Source organism: Leopardus geoffroyi, chromosome A3 (genome assembly GCF_018350155.1).
Source record: "Leopardus geoffroyi isolate Oge1 chromosome A3, O.geoffroyi_Oge1_pat1.0, whole genome shotgun sequence".
In the NCBI taxonomy this organism is placed as follows: Eukaryota; Metazoa; Chordata; class Mammalia; order Carnivora; family Felidae; genus Leopardus; species Leopardus geoffroyi.
This window is the reverse complement of record NC_059336.1, coordinates 82,606,536-82,629,397: the sequence shown is the minus strand read 5'-3', so window position 1 is coordinate 82,629,397 and position 22,862 is coordinate 82,606,536. Positions and strand designations below refer to the sequence as shown.

At 45.5% G+C, this 22,862-nt stretch overlaps 1 protein-coding gene across 1 annotated transcript; it reads right to left on the bottom strand.

The window, feature by feature from the left end:
• Positions 1-539: 539 nt before the first annotated feature.
• SLC1A4 (solute carrier family 1 member 4) lies at positions 540-22,837 on the bottom strand. Its single transcript, XM_045446250.1, has 8 exons — positions 21,979-22,837; positions 13,914-13,956; positions 11,670-11,732; positions 10,154-10,320; positions 7,281-7,514; positions 5,884-6,078; positions 5,457-5,591; positions 540-3,497 (listed from the first exon to the last, which is right to left on the bottom strand). The coding sequence occupies exons 1-8, from the start codon at positions 22,503-22,505 to the stop codon at positions 3,263-3,265; spliced, it is 1,599 nt and encodes a 532-aa protein (XP_045302206.1). The 5' UTR covers positions 22,506-22,837; the 3' UTR covers positions 540-3,262.
• Positions 22,838-22,862: the final 25 nt, after the last annotated feature.

Here is a 22,862-nt window from a genome sequence, read left to right as displayed (position 1 = left end):
AGTGTGAACTTGTAGGATAATCTTTTATAAGAGGCTTCTAAGTTCCCTAATTGTGCTGGAATGTGGTATCATTGAACATGAGATTATATAAAAGAATGGGCTGGGTGTGGTGTGGATGATGGTGGAGGCCTGGGCCAGTGCCTCATGGAGGGACTATCTCAGTAATTCTATGGACGGGGGCATTCTTCCAGTGTGGCTCATGGCTTACAGATGCTTAGTTAAGGCCTGTTGACCCAGTTGTTCCGACAAGACTTAATTTTATGGAGGTATGTGGCAAAACCACTCACTTTTTCACGAGCCCTGCTAGTGTTGAACAGAAAGCAGCCAGGAGCAGCTGGACGTTCACCTCCTGCAAGCCGCATCAGTGACCGGCCTGCAGGGTTCTGCCCCCCCAGTCAGCCTACCCTGCCTCAGGGGGTCAGGCTGGTTAAGAGCTGCTAGAACCAAAATCAATTCAGTCACCCTCAGGCGATGCCCTAGCAGAGCTCCATTGGTAAATGCCACTTCAAACATAAGAAAGGAATAAAGGAGCGTGCAGATCCTAGTAGAAATACTGTATTCATTTTGAGGACTGCTATGTTTTAAGGCAAATGTCACACATATAAAACAGTCAGAGATTAACAGTATCTGAACAGTATTTATGACAACATGTTAGAATAGCAGGGGAGACAGCTTCAGACAACGAGAAAGTGGGATTTTCCCCAGCTGGGTCACTCCTGCTCTGATTCCTCTTGTGGACTGAAACACGGGGAGAAACACGGCACCTTCTTCCTCCCAGGAGAAGTGGGGCAATCATCAGGATTTCATAGAGAAGCACCCTTCTCCAGGCCACAGCATGCTACCTACTGCATTGCCAGTTTCGGGACAGAGCGTGTGCAGTCACTGGATGTACGGCTTTGATGTTTATATTTTGTGAAAGAATTCACTTTTAGAAACAGGAGAATCAGTTTGCAGAAGCCCTAAAACTTATGGTTAGATCACCTCTATCCAAACTCAAACTTGCTTAGATTGGAGCTAAAACAATGTGTCTAACACACATACACATGTGCATTTGTGTGCATATGTAGCCATGGATATATGTGGGAGAAGGAAAGATCAGATCTCTAGAAGGCAGAAAAATCGTGAATGTTCACTTGCGATTTGGGATCAGTGTGATTGTCTCTCTTTTAAAAACAGAAGGGGATCAACAACCAGCCAGAGTGTAAAGGTTTCCAGGCACCTCTCAGCTTGGTTCCTGGTCACTCCTGGCTTCACAGGGGACAGGAGAGACTTAGCTGGTTTAAAGAGATTTGGAGGGACTTGGGCCTCCCCACCAGCTGGACTGGCTCTGTGTAGCAGGGCTCTTCCCCACTCCTTCCACTCAGGAACACAACCCCGGTTTTAAAACGGAGAAGTCTGACTGTTTCTGTCCTGCCCACCCATTCTCAGTACAATGGGACACACATCCTAACGTGTGTGTGTGTGTGTGTGTGTGTGTGTGTTTCGCTTCTGCAGGGCCTGGGTGACAGCAATGCCACGGCAACAGGGAAAATAAGAAAACGAAGGATGCCGACAGTCTGGGAGCCGTTGTGGCCTGTTGTGAGTGGCAGAGCTGCTGCCCGGGTCTTGGAGTCACACAGAAGTCAGGGACCCAGAAATGTGGTGGAAGGTGGGGGTGGCTGATTCAGGAACGCTTGAACGACATCAGGAGGTTGCACTTGATGCTATCAAATAACTACAAAGAGAACGAGGGGCATGATAGAAGTGGTTAATGCACACGGAGCACAAAGCCCTGGTAGTAAGAGATATTTTTACCAGCAGGATGAGGCCTCTGTGGAGAAAGGTATCACTTAGGTAAAAACTAAGAGCATTGGGGTGTTAGCACTCGATATCCAAGAACTGAAATGGTTGTTTTCACGGATTCACTAACTTTGCCTCACCAAATCCCTCTGAGGTAGGTAAGAGGCAGGTGACATCAGCCCCATTTTACAAATGGGGTAAAGTGAGGCCCAGGACTTGCTGTAGGTCACACCAAGGATACACACCACAGCCACAGTGAAATAGCATTCTTGTGCCTTTCAGTCCTCCCTGTCCCTGGCAACACCGGTCTTCTTTATGAAGCCTCCTCGCCTACATTCAAACCCAGTCAGTAGGCATCTGGAGGAAGCGGACATTTGGCTTATAATTTAAATCTTGATGTACTGGCAGGAAAAGAAACTAAGCCCACAGAAATCAGCCAAAGCTGGGGCGTCTGGGGACCTTGGAATGGGGGCATCCCACCCTAATTAGCGAGTGGGTTTATGGTTTTCTTTTTGTCTTTGTTTTGCTGCAGTGCAGCATTTTAGGGGTCTGGTTGAATTATAATAATAGACTGATAAACCAACAAGGGTTCTGAATGTGATGACCATGGAGGAAGAGGCCCCTCTCTGCCTATTGCCAGATCAGAGTGGATGGGGATAAAGCTACAGTGTGGTCAGAGGCCAGGTCACAGAAGCAGCAAATTTCCCCAGGGGCTGGGACGAGAATAAGGATGACTGTGTGTGTGTGTGTGTGTGTGTGTGTGTGTGTGTGTGTGTGCGCGCACCCGTCCTGATAGGGTGCATCCCTTCCCCTGCAGGCTGCATGCCCCCTCCTTTCTCTGACCTCAGAATTTAAACTGTTTACTTAGTGCCCCTGACCAGAGACCCCTGCAGTGCTAACACCATCTAGAGTATTTCTAACTTGACAACATGCAGTGCCTCCAAGCCCCCAAGCAACCAGTGAATCAGAAGCCAGCCACACCTCGCAACAGTACAAAATCTAGACACCTCGAGTCCCAGCTCAGTGAATTCCAGCCAAGGGTAAGAATTTAGGAATTTTTCCAATTACTCCGGCTCATGAGGCAATGCGACAGATGACTGTAAACCCCCTGGGTTTGCCCAGAGAGCACCCAGTGCAGAGCTGACTGGGCGCAATGAGGAGTACATGTTCCACACTCTGACTGCCAGGACCTGTGAGTGTGCTACGCACCCAGCCTGGCAGCTGGAGGGCGTGTTTCCAAACAGAGCACACACAGTTGCACCTGGACACGGATGAAGCCGAACATCAGAGTGCCCTGGTCTTCGGTAACCAGTTCCCACTGGGAAGCCCAATGCCTGTGCCGAGAGGTAATCCTCAAACTGGTGACTGGGCCAAAGCATTGCTTGGAGGCTAAAAGTCAGAGAGCGAGCGCGGTGTCTGGCATTCGGCAGCTGCACTAACAGGCCAGGCACCGCCGCTGCAGGCAAGCCCAAAGCGAGCCCTGTCACAGAACCGACTCCTTGGATTCCAGTTCTGGGGCGCTGGCCGCAGGGCCGGCGGGGTTCTGGTGTGTTACCAGGGGCGACGTCTCCTCCTCCGATTTGCAGTTGGGGACGGCCTCCACCTTCACCTCGCTCAGTTCCTGCTCCTCTTTCTTCATCGCCTTCTGATTCAGGTGGTGGAGAATGCCCGCACCCAGGGCGTCCCCTTCCACGTTCACCACGGTGGTGGTGCGGTCCCTGCAGGAAAAGACAAGGCAGGCCTCACACCGGTGCTGCGGTGACAGCAGCCTGCAGGCCCTGCTGTTTTCTGGACAGCAGGCTACTAAGGGCACAAGCCTCACTTCACTCTAAACTGATTTTCTTTCAATATTTCTTATTTTGTGAAACCAATAACCTGATTGTGGAAAACCTGGAAGAAAGAGAAATATAAAGAAGAAAACAAAAGTCAGCCATCCATACCTCACAACTCTGAGAGAATCTAGTAACATTTGATCTGTTTCCTTCCAGTCATCTTTCTGTGTATGTATTTTTGGTAGAATAGACATCATCATATGAAAATCACATATAACTGGGATGGATAGTGTAGACGTGGTTTTGTATCCAGCTTCTCTCCCACTCTCAGTACACCGTGGGAACACCCCTTCTTTTTCTCACCTCAACACTGCATCTCTGCTGAATGTTAATCTTCGTATGTATTCCGTGGCGGCTGGCAAACACCATCTCACAGCACTGTCCTTTCCAGAAGCTTGTCTTCCCATAGATTAGCCCAATAACCTTCCTCTCTCCTGGGGTTCAGAACAAGTACAGTGCCCACTTTGAACACAGGGGAAAAGGTGTGACCTTGCCTGACTGCCTCAGAGAAGCTGAGGGCTGTGGAAGCAGAGGCCACAGGGTGGTGGAGGGCTCACGTGACTTTAGGTCTCTACTGGGTGGCCCACCTGGGGCCCTATTTCCCTGTTCCTAAGTGCCTCTTAAAAGCCTGCCTTCCCCATGCAGAGGCAACTGAGTAAGAAAGCAGACGGGGCCTCTGATGCTCCATTCTGGTCCTGTCCCACTCACCAGCTCAGGGACTGAGTTCCATCTGATGAGCTGTCCAGATGATGCGGGTTTCTGCTGCACATTTCAACCTCATTGTGCTGAGGAGCCATAAGGATTCTGAGAGGCTCCTTCAAATTTCCAGGGCTTACACAAAGGGCTGGAGACCACCATTCCCAACCACAATGGGCAGAGCCGCAAGCCCAGTGCCAGGTTCCAGTTTAGGTTATATGCCATGCCTGGCTCTGGCTAGCCAGGAGCGTCTTTCTTCACTAAGGTACTTGTTTACCACCATGCTGGAACTCTTCTATTCACTGTGGAGGTGCTAGCTCATTTAATCTTCAACACAGCTCTGATGTAGGTTGTGCAATTATTCCCACTTGACACGTGAGCACATTAAAACACAGAACAGTTCCAATTACACAACTAATAAATGGCAAAGCTGAGATGTAAACCCAGGTACCTGGGCTCCACGGCTCATTTTCTTATCCATATGTTGCTACTGTCCAACATGAGTAACTCAGGTGAACTTCCCTATAAAATAAGTACTGTTTACACTCAAACAAGGTATCACATGACTCAAGGAATCAGAACTCAGAATCAACACTCACTGTTCCGTGCCGTTACAGGAGCGCTGGTGATGGTGGTGCGAATCACACCTCCTTCCTCACTCCATTTCCTCTGCAGTCAAATGCTCTACCACTGAGCTGTACCCCCTAAGTCCGCTTCCTCTGAGCCCAAGCCACTCACATCAGCTGAGTTCATCTTCACTTCCCTCTCAGAAATCACTCCTTGGATGTTCCAGGCCAAGGACAATCATTCCCAAAGGCTCCTTGCAGCCAACAATCTCCATTAGACCCTGTGCCGCCTCGGCCTGCACAGGGGGCCCAGCCTGGGCCTTGGACCCCTGCTTTCCTGGATGCTCTGACCAAGTTCTCAGTAATGACATTTCATGATCATTCATGGGCCTTTGTCTCTCATATTGTTTAATTTTTTCTAGCTCTAAATCTTGTCTTGCCAGCTCAACTGTAGGCTCCCTTCACAAAGCAGGGAGCATGTGTGAAGTTTCTCTGCATGCCCCAGGCCCTGCAGGGCACCGAGCTCCCAGGGAAGTCAGCACAGACTTTCTTTTATTTAGTGCCCTTAGGACTTGCTACTTACACAATCCAGTCCACAGCCAGGATCAGAGAAAGGTCATGAGTGGGCAGCCCAATGGCCTCCAGGATAATGGCGATGGTGAGGACCCCTCCAGCGGGCACGCCAGCTGCTCCAACGCTGGAGGCTGTGGCCGTCACTCTAGGGGGTGGCACAGAAGATTAGCCGTTAACACAGAACATGGTGTGGGCACAGAGAAATATGCAAAATATGGCAGCTATGGCTTAGAAACTGAAAACCACACAACCCTAGATTCTCCCGGCTGTGCCCTTGAGAGATGATTCACTCTCTTCAAGTAATGAATTCACGCTGTTGTTTTCCTAATGAGACATCCCCAAGTCATGGTGAGACTGGTATTCATGAGGTTTTCCGAAGGAAATCACACATGTGCAAAACCCAGGCCTAGAGGTGAAGAAAAGAATAGTGCGCTTACAGAATCGTGAAAATCTGTCCTGCTTTCAGCTCGATGTTGTTGAGCTGGGCGATGAACACGGTGGCCACACACTGGAAGATGGCCGCTCCGTCCATGTTCACGGTGGCCCCGATGGGGAGGATGAACCTGCTGATCCTCTTGTCCACACCGTTGTTCTCCTCAATGCACTTCATCATGGAGGGAAGTGTTGCTGAGCTGGAAATGGAAGAACAACCCACCGTGAGAATAGTCCTTCCCAGACAGGCTAATATATCACTCAGCTCAGGTCCAGGAACAGAGCAATTAGCATCGTCCTCGTTTTTGGTCCCCGCACTCCGAAATCAGAGAAGAATCGGAATTGTTTCAAAGTTTCTGTCATGATGTGGGGTTTTGTCAATTCCCAAAGTATTCAAGATCTGACTCCCTAGATTTACCTGTTATTTACCTGTATACACCTGCTCAAAATATTTCAAGAAACTACACACTACCTCATGGTGCAAACTGTTCTCAAGAGAACAAAGAACTATTTATTCATATGCGCATCTCCTATGTTGAATTTTTCCCCCAAAAAAGTAAAAGGCAAGCTATGATCTTTTTTCCTTTTTAGGGCAAGAAGTAGCAGTGGCTACTGTGGAGAGTACTGTGGAGAGTAACTGTGTTCCTAGATAACTTGAAGGTCAAGCCCTACTCTCTCCAGCCCGCTCTGCAGGCTCCACAGAGGGTAGCTGGCACAGCTGAGAAGTAGATTTGTTTCTGTCTAAGCCAGAGAATTTACCTACCTAATTCTTTTTACCACTCCTACTGTGTCATATAAATAGCCAGTCAGGATGGGAGGAAACATGCAGTAGAGAGGCAAAAACCAAATGTATAAACGCAATGGGCCGCCAGCCTTTGAAAGTTTTTTTAACATATTTGGAAAGCCCAACTGTTTTGAAGCATTTCCAATAATGATAAGGTGCATCTTTTGTACTAAATTAAATAATCCCACAATACTGTGGATGACGCATCCCTCACCATGATGCCTTGGTCTTATTTTCTAATTCATGTATCCAGAGGTAGAATTGGGGAGGTGTCATTCTGGAACCTCCCTGTGGTGACTTTTGAGTTAAGTGGTTGCCTTCTTTTACTCAAGCAAAGGTCTTACTAATTAGGGTGAGGACCCACAACTGGGTTAAATAATGATTCGACCTCTAAGGAGCAAGAAGGAGGAGGGAATGAGGCAATCCCTCTTTTTGGCAACCCCAGAAACCCACTTCCATAAAACTGTGGGACTGGTAATTTGAAAAAACCAGACAAGATCAATTGAGAGTTTTCAAGAAATTAAAATATGTCGAGATGTTGGTTGTGCACCACCGACTGGGCTCTGGTCCCACAGTAATATGGCTCCGAGCAGCCAAGGCCGCTTGAAACCGACTCACCTGGAGCACGTGGCAAATGCTGTTGCAAACGGTGTGAGGAGGCCCAGGAGGAACCTGAATGGGTTTTTTCGTGTGAACACAAAATAAATAAGTGGCAGAACAATCCCTCCATGAATAAAATGGCCCAATATGGATGTGAAGATATATTTTCCAAGGCTGGTCACCAGCACAATGATGTCTTTCATTTCCAAAATCTTGCTTCCAACCAGGAACATGATGCCCACAGGCACATACCTAGGGCATGAGCATAGGGTACTTGTCAGTAAGAGTGACGTGATGATGGGGCTGGGAGATGCAGACCCTTCCTGATACACAACACAGGGACTTTCAACTACGTGGTCTTCATTTCTCCTTAGGATAAGCCTAGGGGCTCCTGACTGGCTCAGTCGGTAGAGCATGCAACTCTAGATCTCAGGGTAGTGAGTTCATGCCCCACCTTGAGTGTGAGACCTGCTTAAAAAAAAAAAAAGAAAAAAATGAAGCTCTCCCTAGTATGATTCTGAGGAATAAAAAACGATGGGCCCATTTTATAGGCTGTGAAACTAAGTAAAATTAACATGGTAAATCACCAGGGATAAGAGAGTCAGGACCAGAACCCAGACTTCTTTCCCCTTGGGTATATTCTGTCCTTAATAGAGGGATGCTACCAACCACCTGGGCTCCTTAGTGGAAAGCCAAGGAACTCCTCAGGATCAAAGCCTCTGGTACTGAGAACCTGACTTTCAGCCTTGGTCAGGCTTGTTCTGAGAACTTAGAAAAACAAAAGACTGACACCTATTTTATAGAATTGCTGTGATACAGAACTGAGCCAAAGCTGGGACTTTTGTTAAGTTTTAAATTCCTTGTGGTTTGCAAAACATGATTCCGTGGGAAAAAGTCATTAACAATGACCCTCAGGGAACACTCCTCGAACGTGAAGATTTTTTTAATGGCAAGATGGGAGGAAAAAAGGGAAGAAATGAACTATGGGAGCTACAGAAAACAAAAGTCAGCTGTTTTGAAGTTAATATAAATTTAGGAAGAATTTTATAACCATTGACTTTGTAAGTTTCAATTACATAAATATAATGTCACATAGTTCAAATGTGAAAGTGTTCAAAAGGACGAATAAAGTCTCCCTCCCACTTCTCCCTGCAAGTACTCAGTTTCCTTCCCTGGAGATAGCCAACGTCACTGGTTTCTTGAATTTTCTTTACAGATATTCTAAGCAGTATTATTAATTTTAAATTCCATAGCAACTCATGAATGCACTGTCCTTTCAAAAAATTAGAACACAGACTAGGCCAAAATCCTCTTTAGGCACCACCCTCATGCCAGACTCCTCCTCAGAGAACTACTTTGCTTACTATGCATTTAGATACATAGGTATGTATTTAAGACTTTTAAAAGTATTATTTACTTACTTACTTACTTGTTTATTTATTTATTTATTTATTTATTTATTTATTTATTTAGAGAAGGGGGAGAGGTAGACAGAGGGAGAGAGAATCCCAAACTGGCTCTGCACTGTCAGCACAGAGCCTGACGTGGGACTCGAACTCACAAACCGTGAGATCATGACCTGAGCCAAAATCAAGAGTTGGATGCTTAACTGACTGAGCCACCCAGGCGCCCCCAGGTAAGGCGTTTTAAACCCTAATTCTGGTGAGATGCACTTACTGGGCAACAGATCGCCACTCCAGTCAGACACACAGCAGGCTCTGCCTCTGTGACTAGTACCTTGAATTGAAGGAATGACTATAAATTGGTTTCCAGATTGAAAGTGTCTTAACCCAAGGACATCACTTTCTTGAATAATCTCCTGTAATCTAAACTTTTGAGAAGATTTTAGACTAAAAAAATAAGCCAGGAAAAGAACCTGACATGTGATGAAAATACTTTTTCCTTTCTGAAAATATTTTTCTCTCCAGAACAACAATAGTCATATGAAGGGTCATATTTGCAAGGATAGAGTCAGATTCTGGAATTTTTGGTTGGGGAAGATAAACACCACCAGTGGGGGCTCTGGACTTGGCCTCCCATTAATGATAAACTTCACTACCAAATTCCAGGCTTCTGTCCTAAAATCTGCCACCCTAATGCTATCTGATAGAAGTTCTGGGATATTTAAGGGTTTACAATAAGGAAAATGCTTTGTGTATGAAAGGATAAACTAAGTTTTTTGACAATGTATGTGTAGAAGTTAAAACCCACAGAAGTTTGACTTGAGTAAAACAGCAAGATAAAGCTTATAAGGAATAGGTGCTGGAATTGGTAGGATTTCTAAGAAATCATTTTGAGAGATCTGGCCCAATTTTTACTTGTTAGCCAGAATCAATCAAATGGTTTTTATTAAACAACTGCCCTTTTATCGATGTCACATAAAGAAACATTTATGTAAAAAGAGACCATTCCAAGTTTATATATGCGTGGGATGAAAATGAATTTGTCCTCCATGCTGTGAAAGATAGTAAGGGGCCCCTTTGAAGCCTGAGGTGTATGGTTTTAAGATAAATAAGCCTTGTTTTACATAGCAGATAGCAGATTTATGGAGCTGATTGACCCACAAGATGGTATGGGCATCCTATATGATATGGATAATGGTAGAAACCCATAAATAAATCACCAGTGACAGAACCATAAGGGGTCACCGTGGGTGGTGAAGAAGGCACAGGTAGCTATGGCACATTCCTGATTCTCTGAGACTGGGGACATGAGGAGAAACCTCTCCACCTCCACCACCCCCTCTATCAAGTCTGGCCTAAGGCGCATCAACCACAGATGGAGTTCTGAGCCAGGTTGGCCCCACAGGGGTGACCTCGGACAGTAGACTGGGATTCTTTTCTGAATGGCAGGAGAAATGAGAGGGAGACTAATGCACAGGCCAAACTTACCACATGATCCATGACACCAGCACCATCGTTGCCTCATTGAAGGCATTGAAGAAACGGATGAGCTCTTCTCCTTCGGAGCCGAGTTTCTTTAGGGCCACTCCTAACACCAGGGCAAAGAGGACCAGTCCTAAAATGTTCATCCCTTCGATCTCGGTGCCAATGGGGATCTGTGGGATCAGAAGGGACAGAGGATCTAAGTTTATAATCTATGAGTGAGAATTCAAGTAGAGGTCAGACGATCACTTCAAAGGGTTGCTTTTAGGAGATCCGGTTAATATAACATTGTATATCAACTACACTTTGATGATAAATATAAAAAAATAAATTAAAAAAAATAAAAGAGCTGGTTGGTGAAAAGTTTCTTCAGATCGAGAGTCAATGATTGTAATTGTGCCTCCCAAATGTCCACAAATTCTTTGTTACTAGACTGCTGTGGTGGCCCTCCTAGCTGACAAATTTCACAAAAGATTTTCAGGATCAACGTGGATATTTTTAGGATATTCTTTCCTAAGTCACTGACTTAAAATATATAGACATACTGTATTCCTTTTTTTTCCCCATAATGCTCAATTGCACTACTACAAGCATATATTGGAGTAACGTTTATTCCATCAAAACACACCATGAATTTCTGAACAGGAAATGTCAGCACGGCAAAAATAGAATCAGCATTTTTACCACAGATCTGAGTTCTAGTCCCAGCTCTGATATTAAATGACTTCTCAGACATTCGGGTTCTTCAACTGTCAGATGAAATGAACTGGACTAATTAGTAGTTTTCAACTTTTTTTTTTAAGTAGAACTTTTCCTCAATCAAAGAAAGACTGGGATAACTCAGAGCCCCTCAGCCCTCAGAAGCTGTATGTGTGGGGGTGGGGAAAGGGTAAAGTACCTGCTTCTTCCCATGACAGCTCTGGAGAAGCACTGAATAATCCTCAAGGTCCCCTGTCCCTTCCAGCTCTATCATGAAGGCTGGGACCTCACCCAGTGTCTGGCCAATAATAGCTGCTCCAAGAACATGTGTGAATGAATGATGGCACTAGCGAGTTAAGGCCCCAAGATAAGTTCTATGTGTAGAGGTAGTTATATTTTATTAGTTATATTTCAGGATGGCAGAAGGGGTGTTATAATATATATATATATAATATAAATATATAAAATATATTTAATATATTTTAATATATTTACATATATAAAATATATTTAATATATTTTAATATATTTACATATATAAAATATATTTAAAAATAGATAAAATATATTGAAGAAAGGGGATATTAGTTCCAATTCAATGAAATGGATCTACTAAAGATTCCAATACTACAGATGCTGGCCTTTGGCCATGTTGGTAAATAACCTAAGGAACAAACCTAATGTATGTTCTTCGGACAGTTCATTCAAACACCAGAGTTTTCAACCCTGCTGAGGAAAAGATGCATCACGTAAGCTCCTGCAATTAGAAGCATTATTTGCTTTGTAAGTCATTTGCCACAAGTGATCTTATAAAGAGTTTTACCTTTTCATGGGTTACGTTTCCAGAGCTCGTGTTGTGGGTCATCTCTCTATAATCAGTTGCATACTGGGAACAAGAGAAAGAAAAACCCGCTGTTAGTTCACAGGTGAAGACCAATCAGAGGAAGGGAGACGACTGTGGGGCCTCTTGTTATTCCTCACTATTCACTCCAAGTGTTCTCAGAATTCCTCACTCGGTTGGCCTGACAAGGGCCTATGAGAACTGTACAAAAGTTACTTAAGGCCAAGGCAGCATACACCCCAAGAGGCCTCTGCATTATTCAGGGACCCACAGCGTTAGGGACAATGGTTTGGAGGAGGAGGTCTGCACAATTGCATCCTGATAGTTTGATATTTCAAACAGCTGACACTTTATGTTACTTGGAGAACATTAATTTCATAATGCTGAAGTTTAGTTTTCAATGTCTTATTTTATTTTTTTTAATTGATTTTTTTAAATGTTTACTTATTTATTTTTTTATAGAGAGCACAATAGAGAGGTAGAGAGAGAGGGAGACCGAGGATCCGAAGCAGGCTCTGCACTGACAACAGTGAGCCTGATGCGGGGCTCAAACTCACAAACCGCAGAATCATGACCCGAGCCAAAGTCGGAAGCTCAACTGACTGAGTCACCCAGGCGCCCCTATTTTCATTCATACATTTATGCTCCACTTTGTTCCAGAACTTGTTTGAGCTTGACTGCTTTTTCAACATCTACTTCTAATTTGCCTTGGCCTCTACTCTCCAAAGCAAAGGATGTGAGGCAAGATGGCATTTTCTGGCTAAGTCATCTGGGAGACTCACTTATAAGGACAATGACTCTCCAAACTCTGGTCGTACAGTTGACTTCACATACTTCTGCCTGATGCACACAGCTGTCTCCCTGTGGCGGTATGCACAATTGAATGGAATCCGTTATAAAACACCTTTCCTGACCTCTTCTAAGGACACCTGGCTCTGAACTGTCCCGAGGAGCCCTTTAGGGTATACTGCTTTGTGCCTACTGTTGATGAGGTCTGGTTTCTTTCAGGTTTGATTTATCAAGCTTTCAGACAGACAGAGGTGTTCAGCTGTCCTGTGATTAAGGGTGACAGGGGAAACAAAACTCACCCTACACCTTCTGTGACAAGCACTGAAAACTCCATAAACCTTTTACTTTTTTCCTATCTCACATTATAAATACAAGCCACAGCTGTGTTTACATGCAGTTCTTAAAAAGAGGAAGGGGGCACCTGGGTGGCTCAGTCGGTTAAGCAACTGACTCCTGATTTTGGCTCAGGTTATGATCTCACGATTCGTGAGATCAAGCCCCTCATTGGGCTGTGCATTGACAGTGCGGAGCCTGCTTGGGATTCTCTCCCTCTCTCTCTGTCCCTCCCCAATTCACGTGCAAGCTCTCTCTCCCTCTCAAAAATAAACAAATACACCTTTAAAATAAACAAAATAAAAATAAGAGAGAGGGAGAGAGGGCTGTAAGTAGAAACAGAAACGTTTGCTTGGAAAAGGTAATGAGATTAGTCTATCTAATCTAGACCTTTATATTCCTTCTCCTCACAAAGCAGGACTATAGGGACGTTACTTGCAGTCTTGCAAACATTAGAGAAAAACAGAAACAATCTGTCTATCAATACGGGACTGACAGAAAGAAATTATGATATGCTCATACAGTGGAATACGGCCATTAACATTATGCAGAAGGATATTTACTGGCATGAAAAATGTGTATCATATGCTGCCTTAAAGCAGAGATTAAAAACAATATGTGTAGTATGTGTACATACTATTAAAATGTGTAGTATAATTATTTTTATTTTCAAAATGTGTGTGTGTGTGTGCACATGCAGAGAAAAAACATATCTGAAGGATGCATACCAAAATGTTAATGGATATCTCTAGGTAGTGGTTATGGTGATTTTTAGTTTCTTCCATCTTTTTCATATTTTGCACTTTATTTTTTTTGCATGAGCATATGTGACTTTTATAATCAGAAAAAAAGATAAAAGTATATATATCTTTCCCAGGTGATACGAAAAGATGATGGAACCAGGGGGATATTTCAGGAAATCTTTCTGTTTTTTGTGGTTTGGTTTGTTTTTACTCCAGGGTCCCCTCTATAAAAACGTAAGCCAGCGTACCAAGTTTTGTTAACAATACTACCCGGTCTGTCCCGCCTTACCTAACTCTACAGCCGAATTTATACACCACCCCAATCAAAGTTTCCCGTTCTTAACAAAGCATCAAGCCTTACCGTGCGGAAAGTGGCAACCACAAGATTTGAGGGAAACAGGTTTCTGTTGGAAAAGAAAGCACTTTGTCAGTGTTCTTAAGATTCAGCATTCGAAGCGTCTGCTCTAAGATGCCCGTTCCTGACAGCTCAACACACAATGTTCCCTCTCTCTCCACCTCCAGAAGTTACTGTGGCCCCTGCTTGACCCAGGCACCCTACTATGCCTTGGCTGCTGGGCCACAATAGATGCTCTGAGAGCACAGAGTCTTATGCTCATCTCCCTCGTGGTACTCCAGGAAAACCATAGCACTCTCTTTTCCCCAAGAAGTTAAGCCCTATTACGGGGTTTTCAGCAAGAGTAGTACAGCCCACTGGTGAAATCCAAGGGAGTGTTTTCATTGTCAAAATAATTGGGGGGCATTCCTGCATTTGGGGGAGTGTGTATAGCGGAAGGTGCCAGGTCCCAGCTATTCATTCTACTGAGGCCCTCACGTGGCCCTCACGCTGTCCAAATGTCCTATATACCTGTAGATGAAAACCTTATTTATAATTACCTCAGCCTAAACCCAACTCCAAAACGAGGTTGGTTTTGGGTTTTTTGCACAATTTGAACTTACACTGAATTTTCCAGAAATGCAACTACCGTGTAAAATGTGGGATAATTTTTTGCTTTATTCAGAATCTTGCAAAAAATTGTTCATCTTTGTGGAAAATCACATCACGAATGGCAAATTGTAGGATCTGAGTCCTTAATTACCCACACAAGTATCAAGTACCAGCCTGCATTTACAGCTGTCTCATTCACAGTGAATGTAAATTGAGAAGCAAGCACCTAACCACTTTGTTTTAGGATACTTATGTATTAAACCATATTATTTTTTATTATACATTACTCTCCTTTTATCTTTTTATATTACTGTTGAGTCATGTTGATGCTTTGAGATTATGTGTGTAGGTAAATTCTATTTATGGATTTCATTTCAGGATGAAGAGTTTTATAAAATATTTGTCATAATAGGAGGGCAATAGAACTGATCAAATTAAGCTAGATTTTGAAACCAAAATCTATTCATGCAAACAGTTTTTACTGAGAGCCTCCTTTGGATCAGGCTCTATGCAAGATGCTGGTCTTAATATATAACAAAATTCCAGTGACATTTCCCTGTCCATTGGTTGTACCACTTCCTTTAAGAATAAGTCTAGAAGAGGGGTGCCTGGGTGGCTCAGTTGGTTGACTGTCCGACTTTGGCTCAGGTCACGATCTCACAGTTTGTGGGTTCAAGCCCTGCATCAGGCTCTGTGCTGACAGCTCAGAGCCTGGAGCCTGCTTCAGATTCTGTGTCTCCCCCTCTCTCTTCCCCTCCCATGCTCATGCTCTGTTTCTCTATGTCTCTCAATAATAAATGTTAAAAAAAAAAAAAAAAGAATAAGTCTAAAAGAGTGAAACACTCCAAATCATCCTTTACAATTTATGTCAAACTTATCCAGTAATTCTGACTTCTGTGGTTGAATTGTTTCCCTAGCACTGGAATCTCTATGCAACTATTTGCAATGCATTTGGTTTCAGAGGTAGGCAGCTCTGACAGCAACCCGGCTTGGCAAGCGGTCTAAGATAGGCTCCTGGAAGTCACATCTTGTGCAATGCCCTTCCCTTCAGTGTGGGCTAGAAGGACCTCCTTCTAGCCAGTAGAATACAGCAAAGGTGATGGGGTGTCATTTTCAAGATTCAGTTACATAAAATCGTGGCTTCCTTCTTGCTAGAAGACTTTCCTTATTGCAATTCATTCTTTATTAAAACTCATTGAACTGTACACCTAAAATGGGTGCATTTTATTGTACCTAAATCACATCTCAAAATTGCTTAAAAAAATAAAAAGATACAGTGCTAACTGCAAAGAAGATTTTACAACCATAAAAATGCATACTTTCAATGGGATGACTGAACTTTCTATAGCTCAGCTCTCAGATGTGAATCCCTAGGAAGGCACCACCTGGGGGCAGTGAGATGGAGCTCATGCATCCACAAAATCATTCTCCTCTCCCTTGGTCCCTCTGGTCACCACAGAACATGCGCAGTCCCTCTTGCCCACACCAAGGGCAAGGAGCTGAGATTGTGGCAGTAAAGCAAAACATTTCTCTGTGCTCTTGACAGATTGTGCCTTTGGTATTGTTGGCGGGGCGGGGGGGGGGGGGGGGTTGGTATATAGATACAGGTGCCATAATTTAAAACTGTCAAGTCCATACTAAATTCAGAGAGCCAAGTCAGACCAAATCAGGAGAGAGTGAACGGACAAGCCTTTCCAGTGCTATAGGAGTCTTTGGGTACACTACTTAAACAGAAAAACCGGTCTGGGCTGAGGCTGAACTGAAGGAAGGAGAACTTCTGTCAGCGGTAGCATATGCTCCCGCAGCTCACACAGTGAAAAACTTCAAAGATGTTTCTTCTTTATACATTGGGTACCGTTTGCTCTTCTGATCCTATTTGTCAAGGGTGGTCTGCATTTCCCTGTCCTATATGAAAAGAATGGAAAACAATTTACTTTTGCTTAGGTATATTTTTTGTTCCAGAAATATTTCCTTTTATTTAGGTTCAAAAATTCTTTACCAAATTTATGAAAATTTCAAAGACTCTTCAGAACAGGATATGGCACGGTATGTGCGCCTGCTATATATTTATTATCCTTAGTGTTTATTGTTAGAGTCCGTTAACAGGGACATGCCCCTTCAGATCTTGCTACCCCCTACAAGGCTGGGAGCAGAGGAAGGGCTAGGGGTCCTGGGCTTGCACTATGGTGACAGTAGGGGGCAGGGGGAGTAATCTACCCTCTTCCTAAGGCCCATATCCAGTTTTAGATTCCAGCTAGTAAGGTTACTGCTGGGCCCCCGGGGTGGGGGACTTTTGGGGAAATGAGGCTAAGAACAGCACTAATTCTCTGTAGCAAGTAGCCTGAGGGCTGTCCTTGAGGGGCTGGGACACTTGAGAATATTAGCAAGACACTCCAATATTCACTCATTTAATACTCATAACAAGTGTAAGTAGTAGATATTATTATTAGCCCCATTTTACAGATAAGTAAACTGAAGCACAGAGAGGCTGACTTGTCCACACAGCTAGTAAGTGGCAGAGCTGGATTCAAACCCAAGTCTGTTTTTATTTGTTTGTTTGTTTATAAGGTTCATTCTTGACAGAGAGAGAGAGAGAGAAAATGGGAAACAGAGCACGAGCAGGGGAGAGGCAGAGAGAAAGAGAGAGGGAGGCACAGAATCCCAAACAGGCTCCAGGCTCCGAGCTGGCAGCACAGAGCCTGATACGGGGCTCAAATTCACCAATCGCAAGATCATGACCCGAGCCAAAGTTAGACATTTAACTGACTGAGCCACCCAGGAGCCCCCTTCAGTGTCTGCTTTTAATCACCACCCATGTGGCCTCTCCGGGGGCTCTTTTCAGTCTCTCAACTATTCAGGTAGCCTCCTGGGTGGCAGAAGGAAAGATGTCGGGTTAAAACCTTTTAGTGTTTGTTTTTTTAAAACAACAAAGTGTCACCTTTTCCCTTTAGTGACTACTTAGGCTGAGAACCCTCGGTTAATTTGGATCCTTGTTAGATTTGCTAAGAACCTTCATCTTGCCTATAGAAGAGAGACATAGGGCATGGGTCAAACAACCTGCTGTGGCCCAACAGTTAAAAGAAATTATTCACTATTCACTGCCTTGACTGTGATCTCGGGGCTGATAATAGAGCTCAGTCTGATAGGTTTCTTTGCAGCTGTTAAAGAAATGTGTTTTTTGCAGAGAGACATCCTATTCACACCAGTCCTTGAAAGGAAAAGGAAGTCCCTTACGTCTCCCTCTGCGAAGGGAAAGGCTTGTAGCACTATCCACTGTTGAGAAAATGAGCACGAGAAAAAAAAAAAAAAAAGCCTAGAAAACTGAGCAACAGGCAAAATCTCATTTGTGTTTACCATGCACATGGCTGCACCCTGCTACGCTTTTGCAAAAAACAGTGGCCCAGGTCCATTTTTCTGGTTGCCAGTGCAGACGGAGCCCTGGGCCGAAGAGCTGTTCCTACCTGCTACCTTTGCAGATAAGCCTCTGGCTTTCCATTTGGAAACTACAAATTTTAGCACCCAAAGGAATGTTAGGAGCCAGTTGTCTCAGTCCTTCCCACTTATAGCTGAAGAAAATTGAGGTCAACTTTGGAGATCACAAACATATAATGCAGGGAGGAACAAAACTGGAATGTCAGGGAGGATATGTGAAGATTTCTGCTCCCTTTTAGAATGGAAGGCTCTTCTGTGTTTAGTTTTCACTTTTCCACATTTTCCAAATTTCCCGTAGTGCTGATTCTATCAGTCCAAAATATAGTAACTGTTCACTTCTTTTTCTCCAAGCTCGTGTGGTTCCCAACACACTTAAAGACTACATTAGCTTCAAGTCCTCCTCGGCTGTCCCCGTCTGTTTACTCTCGCTTCTTTCAGACTACGAAAAGAGGGCCATCCCCATAGAGTCACGTGAAACAAACAAACAAAAATCCCAATCGCTCTTAATATTGCTCTATTTATAACAAAAGCAAGCATATATTGGGCAAGCCCTGTTCTAAGAGCTTTACAGACATAACTCATTTAACCCTCAGAACAATCTTCTGAAGTAGTACTTTCATGATGGCCGTTACAAAGATGAGGAAGCTATGACACAGAGGTTAGGGACATGCTCTAGCACTCATGATCAGGAAGTATTGTTAGGGACCAAGAAGTTCCATAATTTTTTTTAATTTATTTTATTATTTTTTAATATAATTTATTGTCAAATTGGTTTCCATGCAACACCCGTGCTCATCCCAACAAGTGCCCTCCTCAATGCCCATCACCCACTTTCCCCTCTCCCCCAGCCCTCATCAACCCTCAGTTTGTTCTCAGTATTTAAGTCTCTTATGGTTTGCCAAGAAGTTCCATAACGACTGAGTTCCTGATAACCTGTTTCTGTCTCTTTGGTGCCAAAACCATTTCATTTGGGATGGAAAGTCACAGCTCAATCACTTGGGTCACATCCAGTTCTGAGAGTCCTGTACGGTTCCGGGGCCTGGGCACAGGGCTCTGGGCTGCTCAGGAGGAGACTGGGACTTTCCCACCTGCCAGATGCTATCCACCAACTCTATCCCTTCTCAACTCTCAAAGGGCCTGCGTCTAGCAGTGCCTCACACCCACTTCCCAGCCCGTTATTTCTAATCCACTGTGCGTTGGAAAATCAAACCACTCAGTAATGGCATTCTGAAAACCTTCTAAAAGTTACAATGAATATCTATTAGCTTCATTTCTTTCTGGCTTGTAGCTCCATCTTGAGAAAAATTCGAAATCTAGGCAGAGAGACCCTGTGGGAGTTGTGAGGCCCTCACCACCAGGAAAGCTCATGGGCTTTAGCAAAGCCTTGGCAGCAGCTGCACGAAGTCATCAGAGACTTCTCTCTGGTATTTAAGTTCTGGGCCCTTACCCGCTGAGGGCCTGCTGGATAACTGAGGTGTTTTTGCTGGCAGTCTCATTTCATTCACTGCCCACAGGCAGACAGGACCACACCCTGCCTTTGCCAAGAAACATGCCCAGAATCACATAAAATCAGCATCTGTGGGGTTTCTTTGAAGGAAGCAAATTTAAAACTTCTACCCAGAGAGCGAGGAAGCATTTAGACATGGCTCAGAACTCAGTTTCCTCTCATAAGCTGCTCAACGTCAAAGCCAAATCTGAGCAGCAGTAAATAGGCTTCTCTTTGCTGAAGAGGCTCAGATCCTCTGTTTAGAGGAAGTGGGCATTGGCCCTGACCCAAATTATATTCTTACCTGATTCCCATTTGGCCCAGAGCAAATATTTCTGAGATGGTCAGACTAGACCAGCAGCATGGCATCATTACTATGGCATTTTGACTGGGGGAAGGGGAGAGTGGGAGAAATAGAGCCCTGGTACACAAGACCCGTAGTTCGTTCGTTCGTTCGTTCGTTCCTTTCTTTCTTTTTTAAAGTTTTTTTTTTTAAAGTGATCTCTATACCCAACATGGGGCTCGAACTCACAACCCTGAGATCAAGAGTCGCATGCTTCACTGAGTGAGCTAGCCTGGCGCCCTGACCCATAGTTTTTCTAATCCCTCTTTTGGTAAACCACCCTGCGACCTTGAGCAAATCACTTAATCTCTCTAGTCTCAGTTTCCTCAGTCGTAAAATAGGATCATACCACCTGCCCTACCTTTATCCGAGAGCTGCTGGATTAAAGGAGGTTGGCTGTTGGAAGCATTATGAAATGCAACCTATTCCCAACAAGCCACAACAAAGGTTCTCTTAGTCCTTTCCTGCAGTCCAAGTCACTGAAAAGTCTGCACCAAGACTGGTCAATAAGCCATGATGCTGGGCCACCATTCACTTCAGAAGCAGCTGCTGTAGGAGCTTGGATCTAAAACTAGAAAACCATGATCAGGAAATAAGATGTCCCTTCTGGGATGGGTGGTAATAAAGTAACCCCTCACCTTAACTTGCCCCATTTTTTGGCCACTGTCCCTCTTTTGGAGAGAAAAGAATGCTACTGAGCCTCCTTATGGGATACCGCCAGCAGGTAAGGGCTGGGCATCCACATTCCCTTCCCTGGACTACTGATCCCTGCAAAAGAGAATCCTTTACCCCCCCACACCCCCCAACCACCTTCCCTCCCAGGGAAAGCTGACTGATATAGTACTGAATGTAATGAGCCAAAGGCAGTCTCAACCTCAGCAGACTTTGTTTTCAGTGCCCTATTTAAAAGTTCCAAAACTTTAAGGATCTCTAAAGACTCCAAATATTAAGCTGCCAGATACCAGAGACTGCGATCATATGAAAGTCCTAATGGGCCACCTCCACCTGCCCTTTTGGTAAGAATTTTTTGGTCCCTCTCATCAGACGTCTTGTTTTTGTTTTTTTTTTTTTTTCAAATACAAGTCTTGGACTTCCTGTTGTTATAGTTTCAAATGAACACACTCTCTCTTAAGTGGCAGACAGTCATCACATTTTCCAGAGGGAGCAAAGGAAGTAGCAGGAAGTCAAATCACTTTGCCCAGGGTTTGCTGTTTTTCATGGCCTCAGCAAGGTGGAGCTTTGCTTCGTGACTCAAGACAAAACACACCTCCAAGGCTCTGAATCTAGAATTATCGGAAACCTGGAGAGGGAGCCAGCTGAGCTCCTCACCCAGCTGAACCTGGCCAGGCCAGAAAATACCTCCAGGGTGCAGTTTTCCCATCTGTGAACTCTACGCTAACAGAGAAACCAAGAGATGCTGAGGCTTTGGATAATCCAAAACAACAGACACAACACTGCATCTGAAGGGATAAAATGCAACTTCTAAGGGTCACAAAAAGCAGGCAAAACTTCCTCCCATCTAGAACTCACTCTTCCAGAAATAAAGCTCCTTGAAACTCACAATACTCTACAGTGGTCCTGACTATGGGGTGAACAGCAACCTGTCCCAAGCCACCAGAAGAGTCAAGTTTCTGGGCAATGGGTCTCATACAGCTAACCCCACCCTTGTTATCCTTGGGACCACTGACAACTCTTCAAAAATTGCCACCATCCGTGTGCGTTGGTGGTATAGTGGTGAGCATAGCTGCCTTCCAAAAATGGCCACCTTACTCTCAGCCAAAGGGCTGAAACAGGGACGGCCAGACATTACAGGTGAGGATGACCCAAAAAGCACAATTTAACCAATGCTCCCAGAAGTTTTCAGGCACTGTGCAGATAAAATGGGGTGAAGATATCCGGCCTGATTGGAACGTTTTTAATGGTGAGGGTGGCCAGAGAGTTTAAGGAGTACAGTACAGGTGAGACAGCTGCCTCTTCCCTCACACACACTCGTACCTAACGGTGGGGCTGGTTCTTGGCTATAACATGCAGACGGTATTTTCATATTAAAAAAAAATGTTAAAGTCCACCAGCAGCCAATTAAGAATGAACTCTTAGCAGTATATGAGGGTGGTGTGTGTGTGTGTGTGTGTGTGTGTGCGCGCGCGCGCGCGCGCACTGGAGTGTATTTGAGAGCTGGCATCCCTCACTGTGCACTTGGCGAGGTGGGGGAGCGTTACCTGGCCAGGTCGAGGAAAGAGTCCACTGTCTCTTTGGGGACCGGAGGGGACCCCGACTCTTCCAGCCCCAGGTCGCTGGACTGAAGGGTCTGCGCGCCAGACCCAGGCTTGATGATGAACGCCAAAGCGACGGCGAGCGCCGAGGCGCCAAGCGTGGTGAGGCCGAAGTAGGCGATGGCGATGCCGCCCAGGCGCCCAAGAGAGCTGGCGTCGAGGGAGGCGGCGCCCGACACTAGGCTGCAGACTACCAGCGGCAGGATGATCATGCGCAGCATGCGGAGCAGCATTTCGCCGGGGAAGGCCAGGTAGGCTACCTGCGTGCGGCTCAGGCCGAGCCCGCGCAGCGCCGCGCCCAGGCCGGCGCCCGCCACCACTCCGGACACGGTGAGCAGCACGAGCGCGTTCCGCCGTAGTAAGCCAGCGCAGCGCCGCGCGAGTCCCCCCGCGGACCCCGGCGCGCCAGGCCCTGCCGCAGGCCCCGCCTGGGTGCCGTCCAGGTAGCCGTTGGTCTCGCTGCTCTTCTCCATGGCGGTGCCCGCGGCCCCGAGCTGTTGGAGGCGGGGGACTTTGCTCTGGGATAAGACGAGGCTCTCAATGAACGGATCAGGCGGAGCTGGCGACGTCCGCCAGCTGTGTCCCGCGGGTTTTGGGAGGCGGCCCGCGGAGAGCTCCCGACCTGGGCGCAGAAGCAGGTGTGGAAAGGGCCAGGAGAGGCGCGGGAGAGAGGGCTGGAGCACCGGCCTGAGTGTGTCGCGCCGCGCCCAACCTTCCCACAGCGGTCGCGGGCTGGAGATGATGCAACGCGGGAGCCGCGAGAACGGACGCAGATGGGAAGAACCGAGGGAGCTGGGAGCAGCCGGAGCCCGCCCCTTCACACCCGCCGC

What these genes read in the sequence shown, in the direction of transcription:
- SLC1A4 (XM_045446250.1), bottom strand. Translation starts at nt 22,505, where the DNA reads ATGGAGAAGAGCAGCGAGACCAACGGCTACCTGGACGGCACCCAGGCG. An exon ending in GCATTTGCCACGTGCTCCAG is followed by an intron (nt 6,079 to 7,280) that starts GTGAGTCGGTTT and finishes TTCCATTTCCAG; the next exon opens with CTCAGCAACACTTCCCTCCA. An exon ending in GGACAGATTTTCACGATTCT is followed by an intron (nt 5,592 to 5,883) that starts GTAAGCGCACTA and finishes GCCACCCCCTAG; the next exon opens with AGTGACGGCCACAGCCTCCA.